Raw genomic sequence first — 17736 nt, 5'->3', positions numbered from 1 at the left:
GCATCTGTCACACAGGGAGTAAGTAAGGGATGTGCTGAGGAGGATGAGGGAGGCAGCAACAGACAGCGGTGCTGGGTTTTAGAGCGTCTCAGTGGTGAGCTGCAGACCAGATGTTCTCTCCAGACCCCGTGGGCCTTTGATCGTGGCCTCTAGTGTACAGCTTTAACCCAGTTTGGAGAAGTGTGCCCCACTTTCTGATTGGCTGTTACCACATTCTGCCTTCCTGGGGTCATTGAGACTGGAGTTCTCTGAAAGCACCAAAGCTACAGAGGTCAAGTTGGTGTTAGGCATCTTTCAGTTCTTCAGAGTTCAGGTTTTTGCTACTACATCTGTCGCAGGTTTATTTAGCTTGTTCTTCACTTAACTAGTATTCAAGACGCAATAATGTTTCTCAATTATTTTATGTTCATCTTTAATGTATCTATTACTGTTGATAGAGAGTAGTTCACAAAAAGCTAGAATCATATTTACACGGAGAATACCCAACACAGACTGCATGAGGTGGATCTGTCGATCACTATTAGTAAAATGAGTTGGCTGTGACTGTGTCTTCTGCTGCTCAAACCGTTTCCTCTCAACATTTCATTTTTCATGACGTATCTGTCCTTTGTCCTTCACTCTTTGGGGAAAAAAGGTGTTACAGTTGAAATGGGGAGTTTACATACACTTAGGTTGGAGTCATTAAAACTAGTTTACATACACTTAGGTTGGAGTCATTAAAACTAGTTTACATACACTTAGGTTGGAGTCATTAAAACTAGTTTACATACACTTAGGTTGGAGTCATTAAAACTAGTTTACATACACTTAGGTTGGAGTCATTAAAACTAGTTTACATACACTTAGGTTGGAGTCATTAAAACTAGTTTACATACACTTAGGTTGGAGTCATTAAAACTAGTTTACATACACTTAGGTTGGAGTCATTAAAACTAGTTTACATATACTTAGGTTGGAGTCATTAAAACTAGTTTACATACACTTAGGTTGGAGTCATTAAAACTAGTTTACATACACTTAGGTTGGAGTCATTAAAACTAGTTTACATACACTTAGGTTGGAGTCATTAAAACTAGTTTACATATACTTAGGTTGGAGTCATTAAAACTAGTTTACATACACTTAGGTTGGAGTCATTAAAACTAGTTTACATACACTTAGGTTGGAGTCATTAAAACTAGTTTACATACACTTAGGTTGGAGTCATTAAAACTAGTTTACATACACTTAGGTTGGAGTCATTAACTTTTTTCAACCACTCCACAAATGTCTTGTTTACAAACTATAGTTTTGTCAAGTCGGTTAGGACATCTACTTTGTGCATGTCATTTTTCCAACAATTGTTTACAGATGGATTATTTCAGTTATAATTCACTGTATCACAATTCCAGTGGGTCAGAAGTTTACATAGACTAAGTTGACTGTGCCTTTAACTTCTTGCGTCGAGCAATCACGTATCCGGGAGCGTAATCATAGCCTCAAGCTCATTACCATAACGCAACGTTAACTATTCATGAAAATCGCAAATGAAATGAAATAAGTATATTGGCTCACAAGCTTAGCCTTTTGTTAACAACACTGTCATCTCAGATTTTCAAAATATGCTTTTCAACCATAGCTACACACGCATTTGTGTAAGAGTATTGATAGCTAGCATAGCATTAAGCCTAGCATTCAGCAGGCAACATTTTCACAAAAACAAGAAAAGCATTCAACTAAAATAATTTACCTTTGAAGAACTTCGGATGTTTTCAATGAGGAGACTCTCAGTTAGGTAGCAAATGTTAAGTTTTTCCAAAAATATTATTTGTGTAGGAGAAATCGCTCCGTTTTGTTCATCACGTTTGGCTAAGAAAAAAAAACCAAAATTCTGTCATTACAACGCCAAACTTTTTTCCAAATTAACTCCATAATATCGACAGAAACATGGCAAAGGTTGTTTAGAATCAATCCTCAAGGTGTTTTTCACATATCTATTCGATGATAAATCATTCGTGGCAGTTTGGTTTCTCCTCTGAACCAAATGGAAAAATGCACGCAGCTGGAGATTACGCAATAATTTCGATGGAGGACACCAAGCGGGCACCTGGTAAATGTAGTCTCTTATGGTCAATCTTCCAATGATATGCCTACAAATACGTCACAATGCTGCAGACACCTTGGGGAAACGACAGAAAGTGTAGGCTCATTCCTGGCGCATTCACAGCCATATAAGGAGACATTGGAACACAGCGCATTCAAAATCTGGGGCACTTCCTGTATGAAATTTCATCTTGGTTTCGCCTGTAGCATTAGTTCTGTGGCACTCACAGACAATATCTTTGCAGTGTTGGAAACGTCAGAGTGTTTTCTTTCCAAAGCTGTCAATTATATGCATAGTCGAGCATCTTTTCGTGACAAAATATCTTGTTTAAAACGGGAACGTTTTTTTATCCAAAAATTAAAAGAGCGCCCCCTATATCGAAGAAGTTAAACAGCTTGAAAAATTCCAGACAATGAAGTACTGGCTTTAGAAGCTTCTGATAGGCTAATTGACATAATTTGAGTCAAGTGGAGGTGTACCTGTGGATGTATTTCAAGGTCTACCTTCAAACTCAGTGCCTCTTTGCTTGACATCATGGGAAAATCTAAAGAAATCAGCCAAGACCTCCGAAAAACAATTGTAGACATCCACAAGTCTGATTCATCCTTGGGAGTAATTTCCAAACACCTGAGGTACCACGTTCATCTGTACAAACAATAGTACGCAAGTATAAACATCATGGGACCACATACAGCTCAGGAAGGAGATGCGTTCTGTCTCCTAGAGATGAAAAGTGCTAATCAATCCCAGAACAACAGTAAAGGACCTTGTGAAGATGCTGGAGGAAACAGATACAAAAGTATCTATATCCACAGTTAAACGAGTCCTTTATCGACATAACCTGAAAGGCTGCTCAGCAAGGAAGAAGCCACTGCTCCAAAACCTCCGTAAAAAGCCAGACTACGGTTTGCAACTGCACATGTGGACAAAGATTGTACTTTTTGGAGAAATGTCATCTGGTCTGAAGAAACAAAAATAAAACTGTTTGGCCATAATGACCATCGTTATGTTTGGAGTAAAAAGGGGAGGCTTGCATGCTGAAGAATACCATCCCAAACCGTGAAGCACGGGGGTGGCAGCATCATGTTGTAGGGATGTCTTTGCTGCAGGAGGGACTGGTGCACTTCACAAAATAGATGGCTTCATGAGGAAGGAACATAATGTGGATATATTGAAGCAACATCTCAAGACATCAGTCAGGAAGTTAAAGCTTGGTCACAAATGGGTCTTCCAAATGGACAATGACCCGAAGCATACTTCCAAAGTTGTGGCAAAATGGCTTAAAACCTGTTATGGCTGCATCCATTTGTTCTCAATTTCCGCCTGAAGACATACCCAAATCGAACTGCCTGTAGCTCAGCCCCAGAGGCAAGGATATGCATATTATTGGTATCATTTGAATAGAAACATTCTGAAGTTTGTGGAAATGTTAATTGGATGTAGGAAAATATAACACAGTAGATCTGGTAGAAGAAAAGATAAAGAAAGAGCATACGTTTTCTGTTTTTTATTGTTGTATCATCATCTTTCACATGTACTAAAATAGCCACACAGTCAGATAGGATGCTGGAGATCATTTTGATGGATAACACAAGAGGGCAACTGTAGGTGTGCAAAGTTTCAGACTGATAACTTCAGGAATGGGTGAGCTACATGACATTTGAAGTCACCCAGGTGTCCCCACACAAGTTGCCCAAATGTACCCAAGTGGCGAAATGACCTATAACTATATAACTATCCAAGTAGTGAAATGACCTATAACTATATAAAGCAGTGCAAATAACTATATACAACATATCAAAAAGCAATTCTAACACACACACACACAAAAAAAATGTTTTAAAAAATATTTGAAAATAAATGTTTAAAAAAAACAGTACACCCCTTGGAAGTCCCCGTCATAATATTTTGTTGCCTGTGCCATGTCCCAAAGCAGTCTCTTTCTGATGTAAAGCAGAGGCAAACTAAACAAGTGGTACATTTCATGCGACACAGAACACAACGACGCCTCCATGCTGTGCCCTTTTGGCCCTGAGGCACAGTCATGCCTGCAGTAATGAACTGTGGCATATGAACACCACTGGGGGCACAGGTAGAGCGGGCAGCTTGGCACCGGGGGCTCCCAGTCGGAGTCGCTATCACTGTGAAAGAAAACATTTAAAAAATATTTGTATTGTAAGAGCCTTTTATCATCACATAAAATAAACAGATATGTATTGATTGTATAGAGCAGAGGGAACAGTCACTAAGGTGTTCCATTCAACTCCGGCCATTGTTTTATATATATATAAAAGTCAATATATATATACAGTGCCTTGCGAAAGTATTCGGCCCCCTTGAACTTTGCGACCTTTTGCCACATTTCAGGCTTCAAACATAAAGATATAAAACTGTATTTTTTTGTGAAGAATCAACAAGTGGGACACAATCATGAAGTGGAACGACATTTATTGGATATTTCAAACTTTTTTAACTAATCAAAAATTGAAAAATTGGGTGTGCAAAATTATTCCGCCCCCTTAAGTTAATACTTTGTAGCACCACCTTTTGCTGCGATTACAGCTGTAAGTCGCTTGGGGTATGTCTCTATCAGTTTTGCACATCGAGAGACTGACATTTTTTGATTTGTCAGGAAGTTAAAGCTTGGCCGCAAATGGGTCTTCCAAATGGACAATGACCCGAAGCATACTTCCAAAGTTGTGGCAAAATGGCTTAAGGACAACAAAGTCAAGGTATTGGAGTGGCCATCACAAAGCCCTGACCTCCATCCTATAGAACATTTGTGGGCATAACTGAAAAAGCGTGTGCAAGCAAGGAGGCCTACAAACCTGACTCAGTTACACCAGCTCTGTCAGGAGGAATGGGCCAACATTCACCCAACTTATTGTGGGAAGCTTGTGGAAGGCTACCCAAAACGTTTGACCCAAGTTAAACAATTTAAAGCCAATGCTACCAAATTCTAATTGAGTGTATGTAAACTTCTGACCCACTGGGAATGTGATGAAATAAATATAAGCTGAAATAAATAATTCTCTCTACTATTATTCTGACATTTCACATTCTTAAATGTGATGATCCTAACTGACCTAAGACTGAATTTTAACTGATTAAATGTCATGAATTTTTACAAACTGAGTTTAAATGTGTTTGGCTAAGGTGTATGTAAACTTCCGACTTCGACTGTATGTAGAACCTAAAATGGTTCTTCGGCTTTCCCCGTAGGAAAACCATAGGAAAACCCTTTGAATAACACTAGGTTCTACCTGGAACCCCAAAAAGTGTTCTGCCTGGAACCAAAAAGGGTTCTTCTATGAGGACAGCTGAAGAACCCCTTTGGAAATCTTTTTTCTAAGATTGTCCTCCACACGACTCCATAGTTTACTTTATATCATAACAGTGGAGAAGTAGTTAACATAGCCTGAAACGCTAGCCGTTTATATTATGTGTACACACACACACACACACACACACAGCCAGCCAGCCAGCCAGCCACAGAGGCTGCTGACAAATGGCAGTGTAGTCCAAGGGTATTAATCTCTCTGCAGTTCGTTTGCACTGACTGTCTTCTACATGCAACAAATGTCACTCCCCTTTGACAGAAAAGCACTCTTACTTAGTCATGTGTTTCTCCAAACCAGGGACAAGGGAAGAGGGAGGGACCTTTCGTACAGTTTAAACCATTTTAAAAGTTATGTTCCTCCAATGTTGATGTACCCTCTAAAAGATTTCTCCTCACATGAACTGCCCAGCAGAATACTATGGACTAGAGGAAGGTAATGGTGTGCGTCTCAGCCCTGTACTTGAGGATTGCCTTTTGGTTGTATTGTGGTTGTCAGACCAGGGTCAAACATATATGTTAAATACCTTCAACTACTTGAGCTACACTTGATTTAGTGTGCAATTGAACCAATGGAGTGGTCGCACAAGGCCAATCAATATCCATGCTACATCAGGTATCTGGAGGTATTTACCATTTCACCCAGGTCTACCTCTGGTTTGACTTGTGTGATTGTGTTTCTGTCATTTTCTTTCATTTGGCCAAAATAGCAGTAGATGTAGTGTTTTGATTGTTGGTGAATAGACACTGTCCAGCCCAGAGAAAGATGAATAGTGCAGCCAGGCTGTCCTATTGACCCGTTATGGATGGAAGAGACCACAGCCACTAGTCAGACACAGTACTGCTGCAGCAGGGCCACTCACTGGCCCTCCAGAATATATGCAAAGTTAAGAAGAAAACAAAGATCATTTGACACCATCATACTGTTTAACAATGTTTTACATTTCAAGGGTAAAATATGATTATGGCTTGGCATGTCTGGTGAAACTTTTTGCATGGTGATTTCATATTGACAATATGATTGTATTTATTCAACAAATCAGCCATTGCATGCAAATCCATGGACAGCCTTGGCAGTCCTGATTTGAATGGAATTGCATGCTTGCATGCTGTACTGTGATCTTCAGTGATCAGCTAAAACCAGATTGATTTCACAATCAATCGGACGTCCATACCACCCGTTGATATGAAGTCAGTGTGTCTAATGCTGTGTTGTACCCAGCCAGGGACTATGAGATTATAATGTCAGTGTGTTTAATGCTGTGTGTTGTACCCAGCCAGGGACTATGAGATTATACAGTCAGTGTGTCTAATGCTGTGTTGTACCCAGCCAGGGACTATGAGATCATACAGTCAGTGTGTCTAATGCTGTGTGTTGTATCCAGCCAGGGACTATGAGATTATACAGTCAGTGTGTCTAATGCTGTGTGTTGTATCCATCCAGGGACTATGAGATTATACAGTCAGTGTGTCTAATGCTGTTTGTTGTATCCAGCCAGGGACTATGAGATTATACAGTCAGTGTGTCTAATGCTGTGTTGTACCCGGCCAGGGACTATGAGATTATAAAGTCAGTGTGTCTAATGCTGTGTGTTGGACACAGCCAGGGACTATGAGATCATACAGTCAGTGTGTCTAATGCTGTGTTGTACCCAGCCAGGGACTATGAGATCATACAGTCAGTGTGTCTAATGCTGTGTTGTACCCAGCCAGGGACTATGAGATCATACAGTCAGTGTGTCTAATGCTGTGTGTTGTATCCAGCCAGGGACTATGAGATTATACAGTCAGTGTGTCTAATGCTGTGTGTTGTATCCATCCAGGGACTATGAGATTATACAGTCAGTGTGTCTAATGCTGTGTGTTGTATCCAGCCAGGGACTATGAGATTATACAGTCAGTGTGTCTAATGCTGTGTGTTGTATCCAGCCAGGGACTATGAGATTATACAGTCAGTGTGTCTAATGCTGTGTGTTGTATCCAGCCAGGGACTATGAGATTATACAGTCAGTGTGTCTAATGCTGTGTTGTACCCGGCCAGGGACTATGAGATTATAAAGTCAGTGTGTCTAATGCTGTGTGTTGTACACAGCCAGGGACTATGAGATTATACAGTCAGTGTGTCTAATGCTGTGTGTTGTATCCATCCAGGGACTATGAGATTATACAGTCAGTGTGTCTAATGCTGTGTGTTGTATCCAGCCAGGGACTATGAGATTATACAGTCAGTGTGTCTAATGCTGTGTGTTGTATCCAGCCAGGGACTATGAGATTATACAGTCAGTGTGTCTAATGCTGTGTGTTGTATCCAGCCAGGGACTATGAGATTATACAGTCAGTGTGTCTAATGCTGTGTTGTACCCGGCCAGGGACTATGAGATTATAAAGTCAGTGTGTCTAATGCTGTGTGTTGTACACAGCCAGGGACTATGAGATTATACAGTCAGTGTGTCTAATGCTGTGTGTTGTATCCAGCCAGGGACTATGAGATTATACAGTCAGTGTGTCTAATGCTGTGTGTTGTATCCAGCCAGGGACTATGAGATTATACAGTCAGTGTGTCTAATGCTGTGTGTTGTATCCAGCCAGGGACTATGAGATTATACAGTCAGTGTGTCTAATGCTGTGTGTTGTATCCAGCCAGGGACTATGAGATTATACAGTCAGTGTGTCTAATGCTGTGTGTTGTATCCAGCCAGGGACTATGAGATTATACAGTCAGTGTGTCTAATGCTGTGTGTTGTATCCATCCAGGGACTATGAGATTATACAGTCAGTGTGTCTAATGCTGTGTGTTGTATCCAGCCAGGGACTATGAGATTATACAGTCAGTGTGTCTAATGCTGTGTTGTACCCAGCCAGGGACTATGAGATCATACAGTCAGTGTGTCTAATGCTGTGTGTTGTATCCAGCCAGGGACAATGAGATTATACAGTCAGTGTGTCTAATGCTGTGTGTTGTATCCAGCCAGGGACTATGAGATTATACAGTCAGTGTGTCTAATGCTGTGTGTTGTATCCAGCCAGGGACTATGAGATTATACAGTCAGTGTGTCTAATGCTGTGTGTTGTATCCAGCCAGGGACTATGAGATTCAGAGACAGAGGATTGAGCTGGGTCGCTGTATCGGAGAGGGACAGTTCGGGGACGTCCACCAGGGAGTCTACATGAGCCCGGTAGGCCTAGGCTGTGTCCCAAATGGCTCCCTATTCCCTATTTAGCCGACTGCTTTTGACCAGAGCCCTATGGGTATCCCTATGGGCCCTGTTCTAAATAAATGCTCTACATAGGGAATAGGGAGCCTACACATTTGTGGAAAAACAAGACACAATCCTGTTAGACTTGATTTATTTAAAGGACCATTTTCTGATGTTTTATTTCTCTCTGTAGGAAAACCCTGCTCTGTCTGTGGCCATCAAGACGTGTAAGAACTGCACCTCTGATAGTGTCAGGGAGAAGTTCTTACAAGAAGCTCGTAAGTAACACACCTCCTCCTGTCGTCCTTCTTGATCACAGCACATACGACCTCTTGCTCTTCATACATCAGTTGTGTGTATACTACTGAGGGTAGAACACATGACCTTTTGGTTTGTGTCTAGGGCGCATTCTCAGCATAGCAATCTCAGACAGATATTTCTACCTTTTTAGGGCACCACATGCAGAGATTTAGAATGCAGCCCAAATGGCACCCTATTTCCTATATAGTGCACTTTATAGGGATTAGGGTGCCATTTGTGATGCGACCTTAGTGTAGCAGTGGGTTTTTGAACAGCAGAAGACTGGTCTTCAGCTCCAGTGGGTTTTTGAACAGCAGAAGACTGGTCTTCAGCTCCCAGTGGGTTTTTGAACAGCAGAAGACTGGTCTTCAGCTCCAGTGGGTTTTTGAACAGCAGAAGACTGGTCTTCAGCTCCAGTGGGTTTTTGAACAGCAGAAGACTGGTCTTCATCTCCAGTGGGTTTTTGAACAGCAGAAGACTGGTCTTCATCTCCAGTGGGTTTTTGATCAGCAGAATACTGGTCTTCATCTCCAGTGGGTTTTTGAACAGCAGAAGACTGCTCTTCATCTCCAGTGGGTTTTTGAACAGCAGAAGACTGGTCTTCATCTCCAGTGGGCTTTTGAACAGCAGAAGACTGGTCTTCAGCTCCAGTGGTTCTGACAGAGAGAGAGGCTCCTTTATCCAGATGAAATGCCCAGACAAGGTGGGACTGAGCTAAACCCCCATGTATGAAAACACAGCAGGAATATGTGGAGGCTGCAGGGGGACTGGGGAGGACAGAACACTGCTTTAGAGAGGGATGGGTTTTGAGAAAGTGGGTTTACACTAGTACAGTCCTGCTGATATCCCACGTGCAACACACACCCCTTCCCCTTGCTGAAGTCTGACACACACCCCTTCCCTTCCCCTTGCTGAAGTCTGACACACACCCCTTCCCTTCCCCTTGCTGAAGTCTGACACACACCCCTTCCCTTCCCCTTGCTGAAGTCTGACACACACCCTTTCCCTTCCCCTTGCTGAAGTCTGAGACACACACCCCTTCCCTTCCCCTTGCTGAAGTCTGACACACACCCCTTCCCTTCCCCTTGCTGAAGTCTGACACACACCCCTTCCCCTTGCTGAAGTCTGACACACACCCCTTCCCTTCCCCTTGCTGAAGTCTGAGACACACACCCCTTCCCTTCCCCTTGCTGAAGTCTGACACACACCCCTTCCCTTCACCTTGCTGAAGTCTGACACACACCCCTTCCCTTCCCCTTGCTGAAGTCTGACACACACCCCTTCCCTTCCCCTTGCTGAAGTCTGACACACACCCCTTCCCTTCCCCTTGCTGAAGTCTGACACACACCCCTTCCCTTCCCCTTGCTGAAGTCTGACACACACCCCTTCCCTTCCCCTTGCTGAAGTCTGAGACACACACCCCTTCCCTTCCCCTTGCTGAAGTCTGACACACACCCCTTCCCTTCCCCTTGCTGAAGTCTGACACACACTCCTTCCCTTCCCCTTGCTGAAGTCTGAGACACACACCCCTTCCCTTCCCCTTGCTGAAGTCTGAGACACACACACACACATGCGTGCATGCGCCCACACACACTCTCTCTCGAACACTACACACATGGACGCACACACACAGAGAGACAAAATCCAAACACACACCTACACACACACTGCTCTAAAACACATCAAATAGCACATCACCACTGTAAACTATCTCCCCTCCTCTCCTGTCCTCCCCTCCTCTCCTGTCCTCTCCTCCCCTCCTGTCCCCTCCTCTCCTCCCCTCCTGTACCCTCCTCTCCTCTAATCCCAGCCTCTCCTCCCCTCCTCTATCCCTTCCTCTCTCCCCTCCTCCCTTCCTCTCCTGTCCCCTCCTCCCTTCTCCTCTCTTCCTCTCCTGTCTCCTCCTCCCCTCCTCTCCTCCCCTCCTGTCCCCTCCTCTCCTCTAATTCCAGCCTCTCCTCCCCTCCTCTATCCCTTCCTCTTTCCCCTCCTCCCTTCCTCTCCTGTCCTCTCCTCCCATCCTGCCCCCTCCTCTCCTATAACCCCAGCCTCTCCTCCCCTCCTCTCTCCCTTCCTCTCTCCCCTCCTCCCTTCTCCTGTCCCCTCCTCTCCTCACGGGGTGCTCAGCAGGAGCAGGGTCGATGACATGTTATCTGAGAAAAAAACTAAGATGGCGGTTTGAGTCTAAGTCAACCCTAAAATAGCCCACTGTAAACATGGGCCTGCTTCCTTCATAACAGCCTTGATATTTATTATCAACATGAATGATAATCCACTATATAATCAGTCTTCATTTTCCACTCTACCTTTTCGCCCTACATACAGTAACCTGATTCTATAAACCGTAGCCTAGCTAATCCCTGGTCTATTCAATTACAGTGAATAGACTGTGTGTGTGTGTCTGTGTGTGTGTGCATGTTGTCCCCATGCAGTGACCATGCGTCAGTTTGACCACCCCCACATAGTGAAGCTGATTGGAGTGATCACAGAAAACCCCGTGTGGATCATCATGGAGCTGTGTACACTGGGAGAGGTACAGAACACACACACAATACAGTGCTTTAATACAGGAATCAGTTTAACGGTGATGACCTCAGGCTCTGTAACAGTAACCTATGGATCATGCTGAAGAGTACTGTAATTTGAGTTTTTAGATTGTTTTCACCCATTTAGTCTTGGATGGTACTTCTACCTTTCACATGGTTTCAGCTGTTAGGGATTGCCATCTAGTGGTGGATAGAGGCATCACATTCAAGGTTCAATTTCGAGGTTTAAACAGTACACTGTAGAAGGCAGTCTATGTTATATGTGATCAGGGTCAGATTAAGAAATCATTAGGCCCCAGACTTTGTTTTTTCTATAGCCCTTCCTTCCCGGTACACCATCATTTTCTGTAAACAAATCCATGAACAAAGATGCAATTGGAAGCGTGTTACATTTACTGTTGAGGAAAGAGGCCCTAAAGCCAGAATAACATTTGGCATGTGGCATAGGCTACAGTTGAGCAGAGATGTTTTTAGAATTTTCGCACACTAAATTCATTAGTTACCCAATCAAGGCAGGGCCCCCAGTTACCCACATGGCACCCCCTACCTCCTCTCTTCCCCCCATCTGATGATTAGCAGAACGGCATCAGGCTGTCTACACTCCAAATATATACTACATATTTATAAATACTGTATACATCTCCTTTATTATTACTATACATTTTAAATGTTTTTGTTCCTCTCTTGGGCCCCCAACAGGCCTGTGTCCAGGGGCTTCAGCCCCAGGAAGCTCCTGCATTAAACCATCCCTGTATGTAAGGTACAGGCTAAAGTGAGTATTATCTTTTGTTTTCTCTTCCATCTTTACAGCTACGCTCCTTCCTGCAAGTGAGAAAATACAACTTGGACTTGGCATCACTGATTCTCTATGCTTTCCAGCTAAGCACAGCACTTTCCTACCTGGAGAGCAAGCGGTTTGTACATAGGTAAGCCCTCACCCCAATCTAGCCTTATTAACATGGCTTTGGTGCGTTTCCTGTAAACACACTACTCTTCTCTTCTCCATTGTAACCATGTCTGTGTCTTGAAGGGATATAGCTGCCAGGAACGTGCTGGTATCCTCAGTGGACTGTGTTAAACTGGGAGACTTTGGCTTGTCTCGATACATGGAGGACAGCTCCTATTACAAAGGTAGGAGTTTCACCTGTTCTGGAGACTAACTGTCCACAGTCAGCATACCAGAGGAGATCACTTTCTGCTGTTTATGTTATCAGTAAGTCATTCATTAGGCTCCTCTCCCTTTAAGCAGACAGCTGTGGCTGCTGTCATTCATGGACATTATAAACATGGAAATATCTGTTGCATGTATGCATGGGGCGAGTGAAAGAAACTCAACAGCTCTTTTCATCAGCTTATGACTCTGTGAGACTGCTATTGTGAACCACTCATCTAACTATGGCTTAGGGAAGTCCTGTGGGAGGGGAAGTGTTTGTCTTGTTACTTGTTGCATTGTTCATGTGTACCTGTCTAATCAATCACAATAAAAACATTTGATCACAAACAATCTAAGTCTTGCTTTCACCTCTCCTCCCAGCCTCCAAAGGGAAACTGCCTATCAAATGGATGGCGCCAGAGTCTATTAACTTCAGACGCTTTACCTCAGCCAGTGACGTGTGGATGTTTGGTGAGTATGGGAATTTGATACAGTACTTCTCCAACAGTGCTCTAAAACTTTTAAGTTCAAGGCTGTATGTTATTAGCTGATAAATTAGGGTTTAAATATGTATATATATGTTTCTCTGTACTCCAGGTGTGTGTATGTGGGAGATCCTCATCTACGGAGTCAAACCCTTCCAGGGGGTGAAGAACAACGATGTCATCGGGCGGATAGAGAACGGAGAGCGTCTGGCCATGCCCCACAACTGCCCCCCTACCCTGTACAGCCTGATGACCAAGTGCTGGGCCTACGACCCTAGCAAGAGACCCTGCTTCACAGAGCTCAAAGCCCAGCTCAGGTATGGCCGTCAGTCGGTCTATCTGCATGTACATTGCTGTAGTGCATGGTGCGTTATCATACCTTGAAGACTATCTCCTACAACTACAATGTCATAAGATCTGAACTGAGGTACATTGACTGTGGAGGAACAATAATGCATATCTATCAGGGTTGGAGTTCATTCCATTGTATTAATTGAGTCAGTTCAGGAAGTGAACTGAAATTCCAATTCCAAAAGTTTCTCATAGAGAGTGTGGGGGGGTCGGGGGTTGTCTAATAATTCTAATAATTTGTACACTGCAAATTGACCACAACTAAGCCCAACAAGAGGTTGTATTTAAAAATAACAATAATTCCATACCTTTATTATGTTGAAACACGATCACGTCTCTTTTTTTATTTGTGAGACTACTTGGAAACAGATTTCCTGAATTAAATAGATAGCGAAAATATATTTTTAAACAGGCAACCTGTTGCCGACCCCATCTAGATAGATTTTCATTCTTGGTCACTAGATGGCACCAAAGCATCCACACATTTCAATCGTTGAAGGTGGAATTGACTGGCTTGTTTGTACAAGTCAATATACTGTATTACATGCCCAGTTCTCTGGCTGACATTTGGCTTCATGGTGTTTTGGGTGCTGTGATTCAGTTGAGATCAGTCACACCTCTGGCTGACACTTGGCTCCATGGTGTTTTGGGTGCTGTGATTCAGTTGAGGTCAGTCACACCTCTGGCTGACACTTGGCTTCATGGTGTTTCGGGTGCTGTGATTCAGTTGAGATCAGTCACACCTCTGGCTGACACTTGGCTTCATGGTGTTTTGGGTGCTGTGATTCAGTTGAGATCAGTCACACCTCTGGCTGACACTTGGCTTCATGGTGTTTTGGGTGCTGTGGTTCATTTGAGATCAGTCACACCTCTGGCTGACACTTGGCTTCATGGTGTTTTGGGTGCTGTTATTCAGTTGAGATCAGCCACACCTCTGGGTGGCATGAGACATAGGGAAATCCCTCTCAGTTGGTTTCCACTAGATAGCACAGCCAGAAAGTAAAACATTGGCTATAAAATTCATGAAAAAGAAATGTGGAGTCAGACCTGTGCGCTTGATTTAGCTTGGAGTTTTGGGGACTATTCTATTGGTTTCATTTTATGGGGCAAACTATATTGAGTGGAGCTCAAGAGTTTGATATGTGTCTGACCCAGCTTTATTAGGGACGTAGTGAAAGGGACAATTACAAATGGTCACCGCCCACTATTTTGGTAAACAGCTGAGGAACGAGGCTAGAGAATTGTAATCTCACTCACATAGACAGAGCTATGGATACAAGGACTGACCATCCGTGATATCAGAATGATAGTTGGAACCATGTTTTTGAATCTATACAGTGTTAACAATTACATTGTTTAAATACAATGAAGTGAACAAGCTTATATGTTAGGTATTGACGGGTGAACTAAAGCTCTTGACGTGTTCAGAAGTTATATTCTTCAACAATCAATGAGGATATATCATTTATTTAAATGTCCAAACATGAATGTAGCAGTTGCAGAAAGGTCAGTATGTAATAGTGGTGAGGAAAGCACCTTCAGGTAATCCTTCACAAGAAAGGTCAGTATGTAATACTGGTGAGGAAAGCACCTTCAGGTAATTCTTCGCAAGAAACGTCAGTATGTAATAGTGGTGAGGAAAGCACCTTCAGGTAATCCTTCACAAGAAAGGTCCGTATGTAATAGTGGTGAGGAAAGCACCTTCAGGTAATCCTTCACAAGAAAGGTCAGTATGTAATACTGGTGAGGAAAGCACCTTCAGGTAATCCTTCACAAGAAAGGTCAGTATGTAATAGTGGTGAGGAATGCACCTTCAGGTAATCCTTCACAAGAAAGGTCAGTATGTAATACTGGTGAGGAAAGCACCTTCAGGTAATTCTTCACAAGAAAGGTCAGTATGTAATACTGGTGAGGAAAGCACCTTCAGGTAATCCTTCACAAGAAAGGTCAGTATGTAATAGTGGTGAGGAAAGCACCTTCAGGTAATCCTTCACAAGAAAGGTCAGTATATAATACTGGTGAGGAAAGCACCTTCAGGTAATCCTTCACAAGAAAGGTCAGTATGTAATAGTGGTGAGGAAAGCACCTTCAGGTAATCCTTCACAAGAAAGGTCAGTATGTAATACTGGTGAGGAAAGCACCGTCAGGTAATTCTTCACAAGAAAGGTCAGTATGTAATAGTGGTGAGGAAAGCACCTTCAGGTAATCCTTCACAAGAAAGGTCAGTATGTAATAGTGGTGAGGAAAGCACCTTCAGGTAATCCTTCACAAGAAAGGTCAGTATGTAATACTGGTGAGGAAAGCACCTTCAGGTAATCCTTCACAAGAAAGGTCAGTATGTAATAGTGGTGAGGAAAGCACCTTCAGGTAATCCTTCACAAGAAAGGTCAGTATGTAATAGTGGTGAGGAAAGCACCTTCAGGTAATCCTTCACAAGAAAGGTCTAGACAGACGCCCTGATAACTGCCTTTGAATTCCCCTCTGATGTAATGCTGGACGTTTTTCCGTCATTGACAGGGTAGGGTTTTTGTGTCAGTCATTTCCATGCAGGCTCAGGCTTGTGTTGCTAGGCATCTGGATGTCCAGGTAAGATACCCTGGGGCCACGATGAAGTAGTTTAACTTCACCCCATGACGTAGAGATCCGTCTCCTTTCCATCAGTGACTGCTATAGAACAGACCTGTAGCTGCTGTATCTGTGTGAGCTGTGCTGCTGCCTGCCATGCTGTCTCCCATCACAGTGGCCTTGGTTTACACAGACAAGACATGTCGGAAAATAAGAGTGCTGTGCTTTTATTATCCTGTTTAAAACTCAGCATGAGTCACACCTCCACTTTCTACTTGTCTTCCTAAGTCCCACCACATCGGTCATGTTCTGGTGCTCCAGCAGCATGGAAGAGAGGGCTGTATCCTGGAAACCATGTCAATATTTACACTCTTAATACTCTTTATATGAAAAGCCAGGCCCTTGAAAGGCATTTGATGTGGGGTTCGTTGGTTGAGACTTGTTTTATGTCATCATATAAATTAGGAAGCACAGCTGCCAGAAGGGTGTGTGTGTGTGTGTGTGTGTGTGTGTGTGTGTGTGCGTGTGCGTGCGTGCACACACACACAATACTAAGGCAGGCTCTTTCTCCAACCTGCCAGCTGTATGAAAACAATGGACCTCAGATACAGAACCAGTCATAACAAACATGCTTAAGTGTGTATTTGTATTTAATAATGTATGGTACCACTGTCATATACCCTTACATGGTACCACTGTCATATACCCTTACATGGTACCACTGTCATATACCCTTACATGGTACCACTGTCATATACCCTTACATGGTACCACTGTCATATACCCTTACATGGCACCACTGTCATATACCCTTACATGGTACCACTGTCATATACCCTTACATGGTACCACTGTCATATACCCTTACATGGTACCACTGTCATATACCCTTACATGGTACCACTGTCATATACCCTTACATGGCACCACTGTCATATACCCTTACATGGTACCACTGTCATATACCCTTACATGGTACCACTGTCATATACCCTTACATGGTACCACTGTCATATACCCTTACATGGTACCACTGTCATATACCCTTACATGGTACCACTGTCATATACCCTTACATGGTACCACTGTCATATACCCTTACATGGTACCACTGTCATATACCCTTACATGGTACCACTGTCATATACCCTTACATGGTACCACTGTCATATACCCTTACATGGTACCACTGTCATATACCCTTACATGGTACCACTGTCATATACCCTTACATGGTACCACTGTCATATACCCTTACATGGTACCACTGTCATATACCCTTACATGGTACCACTGTCATATACCCTTACATGGTACCACTGTCATATACCCTTACATGGTACCACTGTCATATACCCTTACATGGTACCACTGTCATATACCCTTACATGGTACCACTGTCATATACCCTTACATGGTACCACTGTCATATACCCTTACATGGTACCACTGTCATATACCCTTACATGGTACCACTGTCATATACCCTTACATGGTACCACTGTCATATACCCTTACATGGTACCACTGTCATATACCCTTACATGGTACCACTGTCATATACCCTTACATGGCACCACTGTCATATACCCTTACATGGTACCACTGTCATATACCCTTACATGGTACCACTGTCATATACCCTTACATGGTACCACTGTCATATACCCTTACATGGTACCACTGTCATATACCCTTACATGGTACCACTGTCATATA

At 43.1% G+C, this 17736-nt stretch overlaps 1 protein-coding gene across 10 annotated transcripts in view; it reads left to right on the top strand.

Moving 5' to 3' along the window:
• The window catches only part of ptk2ab (protein tyrosine kinase 2ab), a 143500-nt gene that overhangs the window by 96508 nt on the left and 29256 nt on the right, over positions 1 to 17736 (top strand). For 7 of the 10 annotated variants that reach the window (XR_004206617.1, XM_031811737.1, XM_031811733.1 and 4 more), the window contains 8 exons: positions 5836 to 5856; positions 8499 to 8596; positions 8811 to 8895; positions 11350 to 11450; positions 12274 to 12389; positions 12494 to 12594; positions 12998 to 13087; positions 13214 to 13418. Coding sequence is in view for 9 of the 10 variants with exons in the window: in XM_031811737.1 (XP_031667597.1) it covers positions 5836 to 5856; positions 8499 to 8596; positions 8811 to 8895; positions 11350 to 11450; positions 12274 to 12389; positions 12494 to 12594; positions 12998 to 13087; positions 13214 to 13418 (817 nt within the window). In the remaining variant the exon portion in view is untranslated. The remainder of the gene's footprint in view (positions 1 to 5835; positions 5857 to 8498; positions 8597 to 8810; positions 8896 to 11349; positions 11451 to 12273; positions 12390 to 12493; positions 12595 to 12997; positions 13088 to 13213; positions 13419 to 17736) is intronic. The other 3 variants (XM_031811735.1, XM_031811736.1, XM_031811739.1) reach the window with 1 other exon arrangement.

The sequence above is a fragment of the Oncorhynchus kisutch genome, unplaced genomic scaffold (assembly GCF_002021735.2).
Source record: "Oncorhynchus kisutch isolate 150728-3 unplaced genomic scaffold, Okis_V2 Okis02a-Okis13b_hom, whole genome shotgun sequence".
Taxonomy (NCBI): Eukaryota; Metazoa; Chordata; class Actinopteri; order Salmoniformes; family Salmonidae; genus Oncorhynchus; species Oncorhynchus kisutch.
The sequence above is the reverse complement of the archived record's forward strand: the minus strand, read 5'-3'. Positions and strand labels throughout refer to the sequence as shown.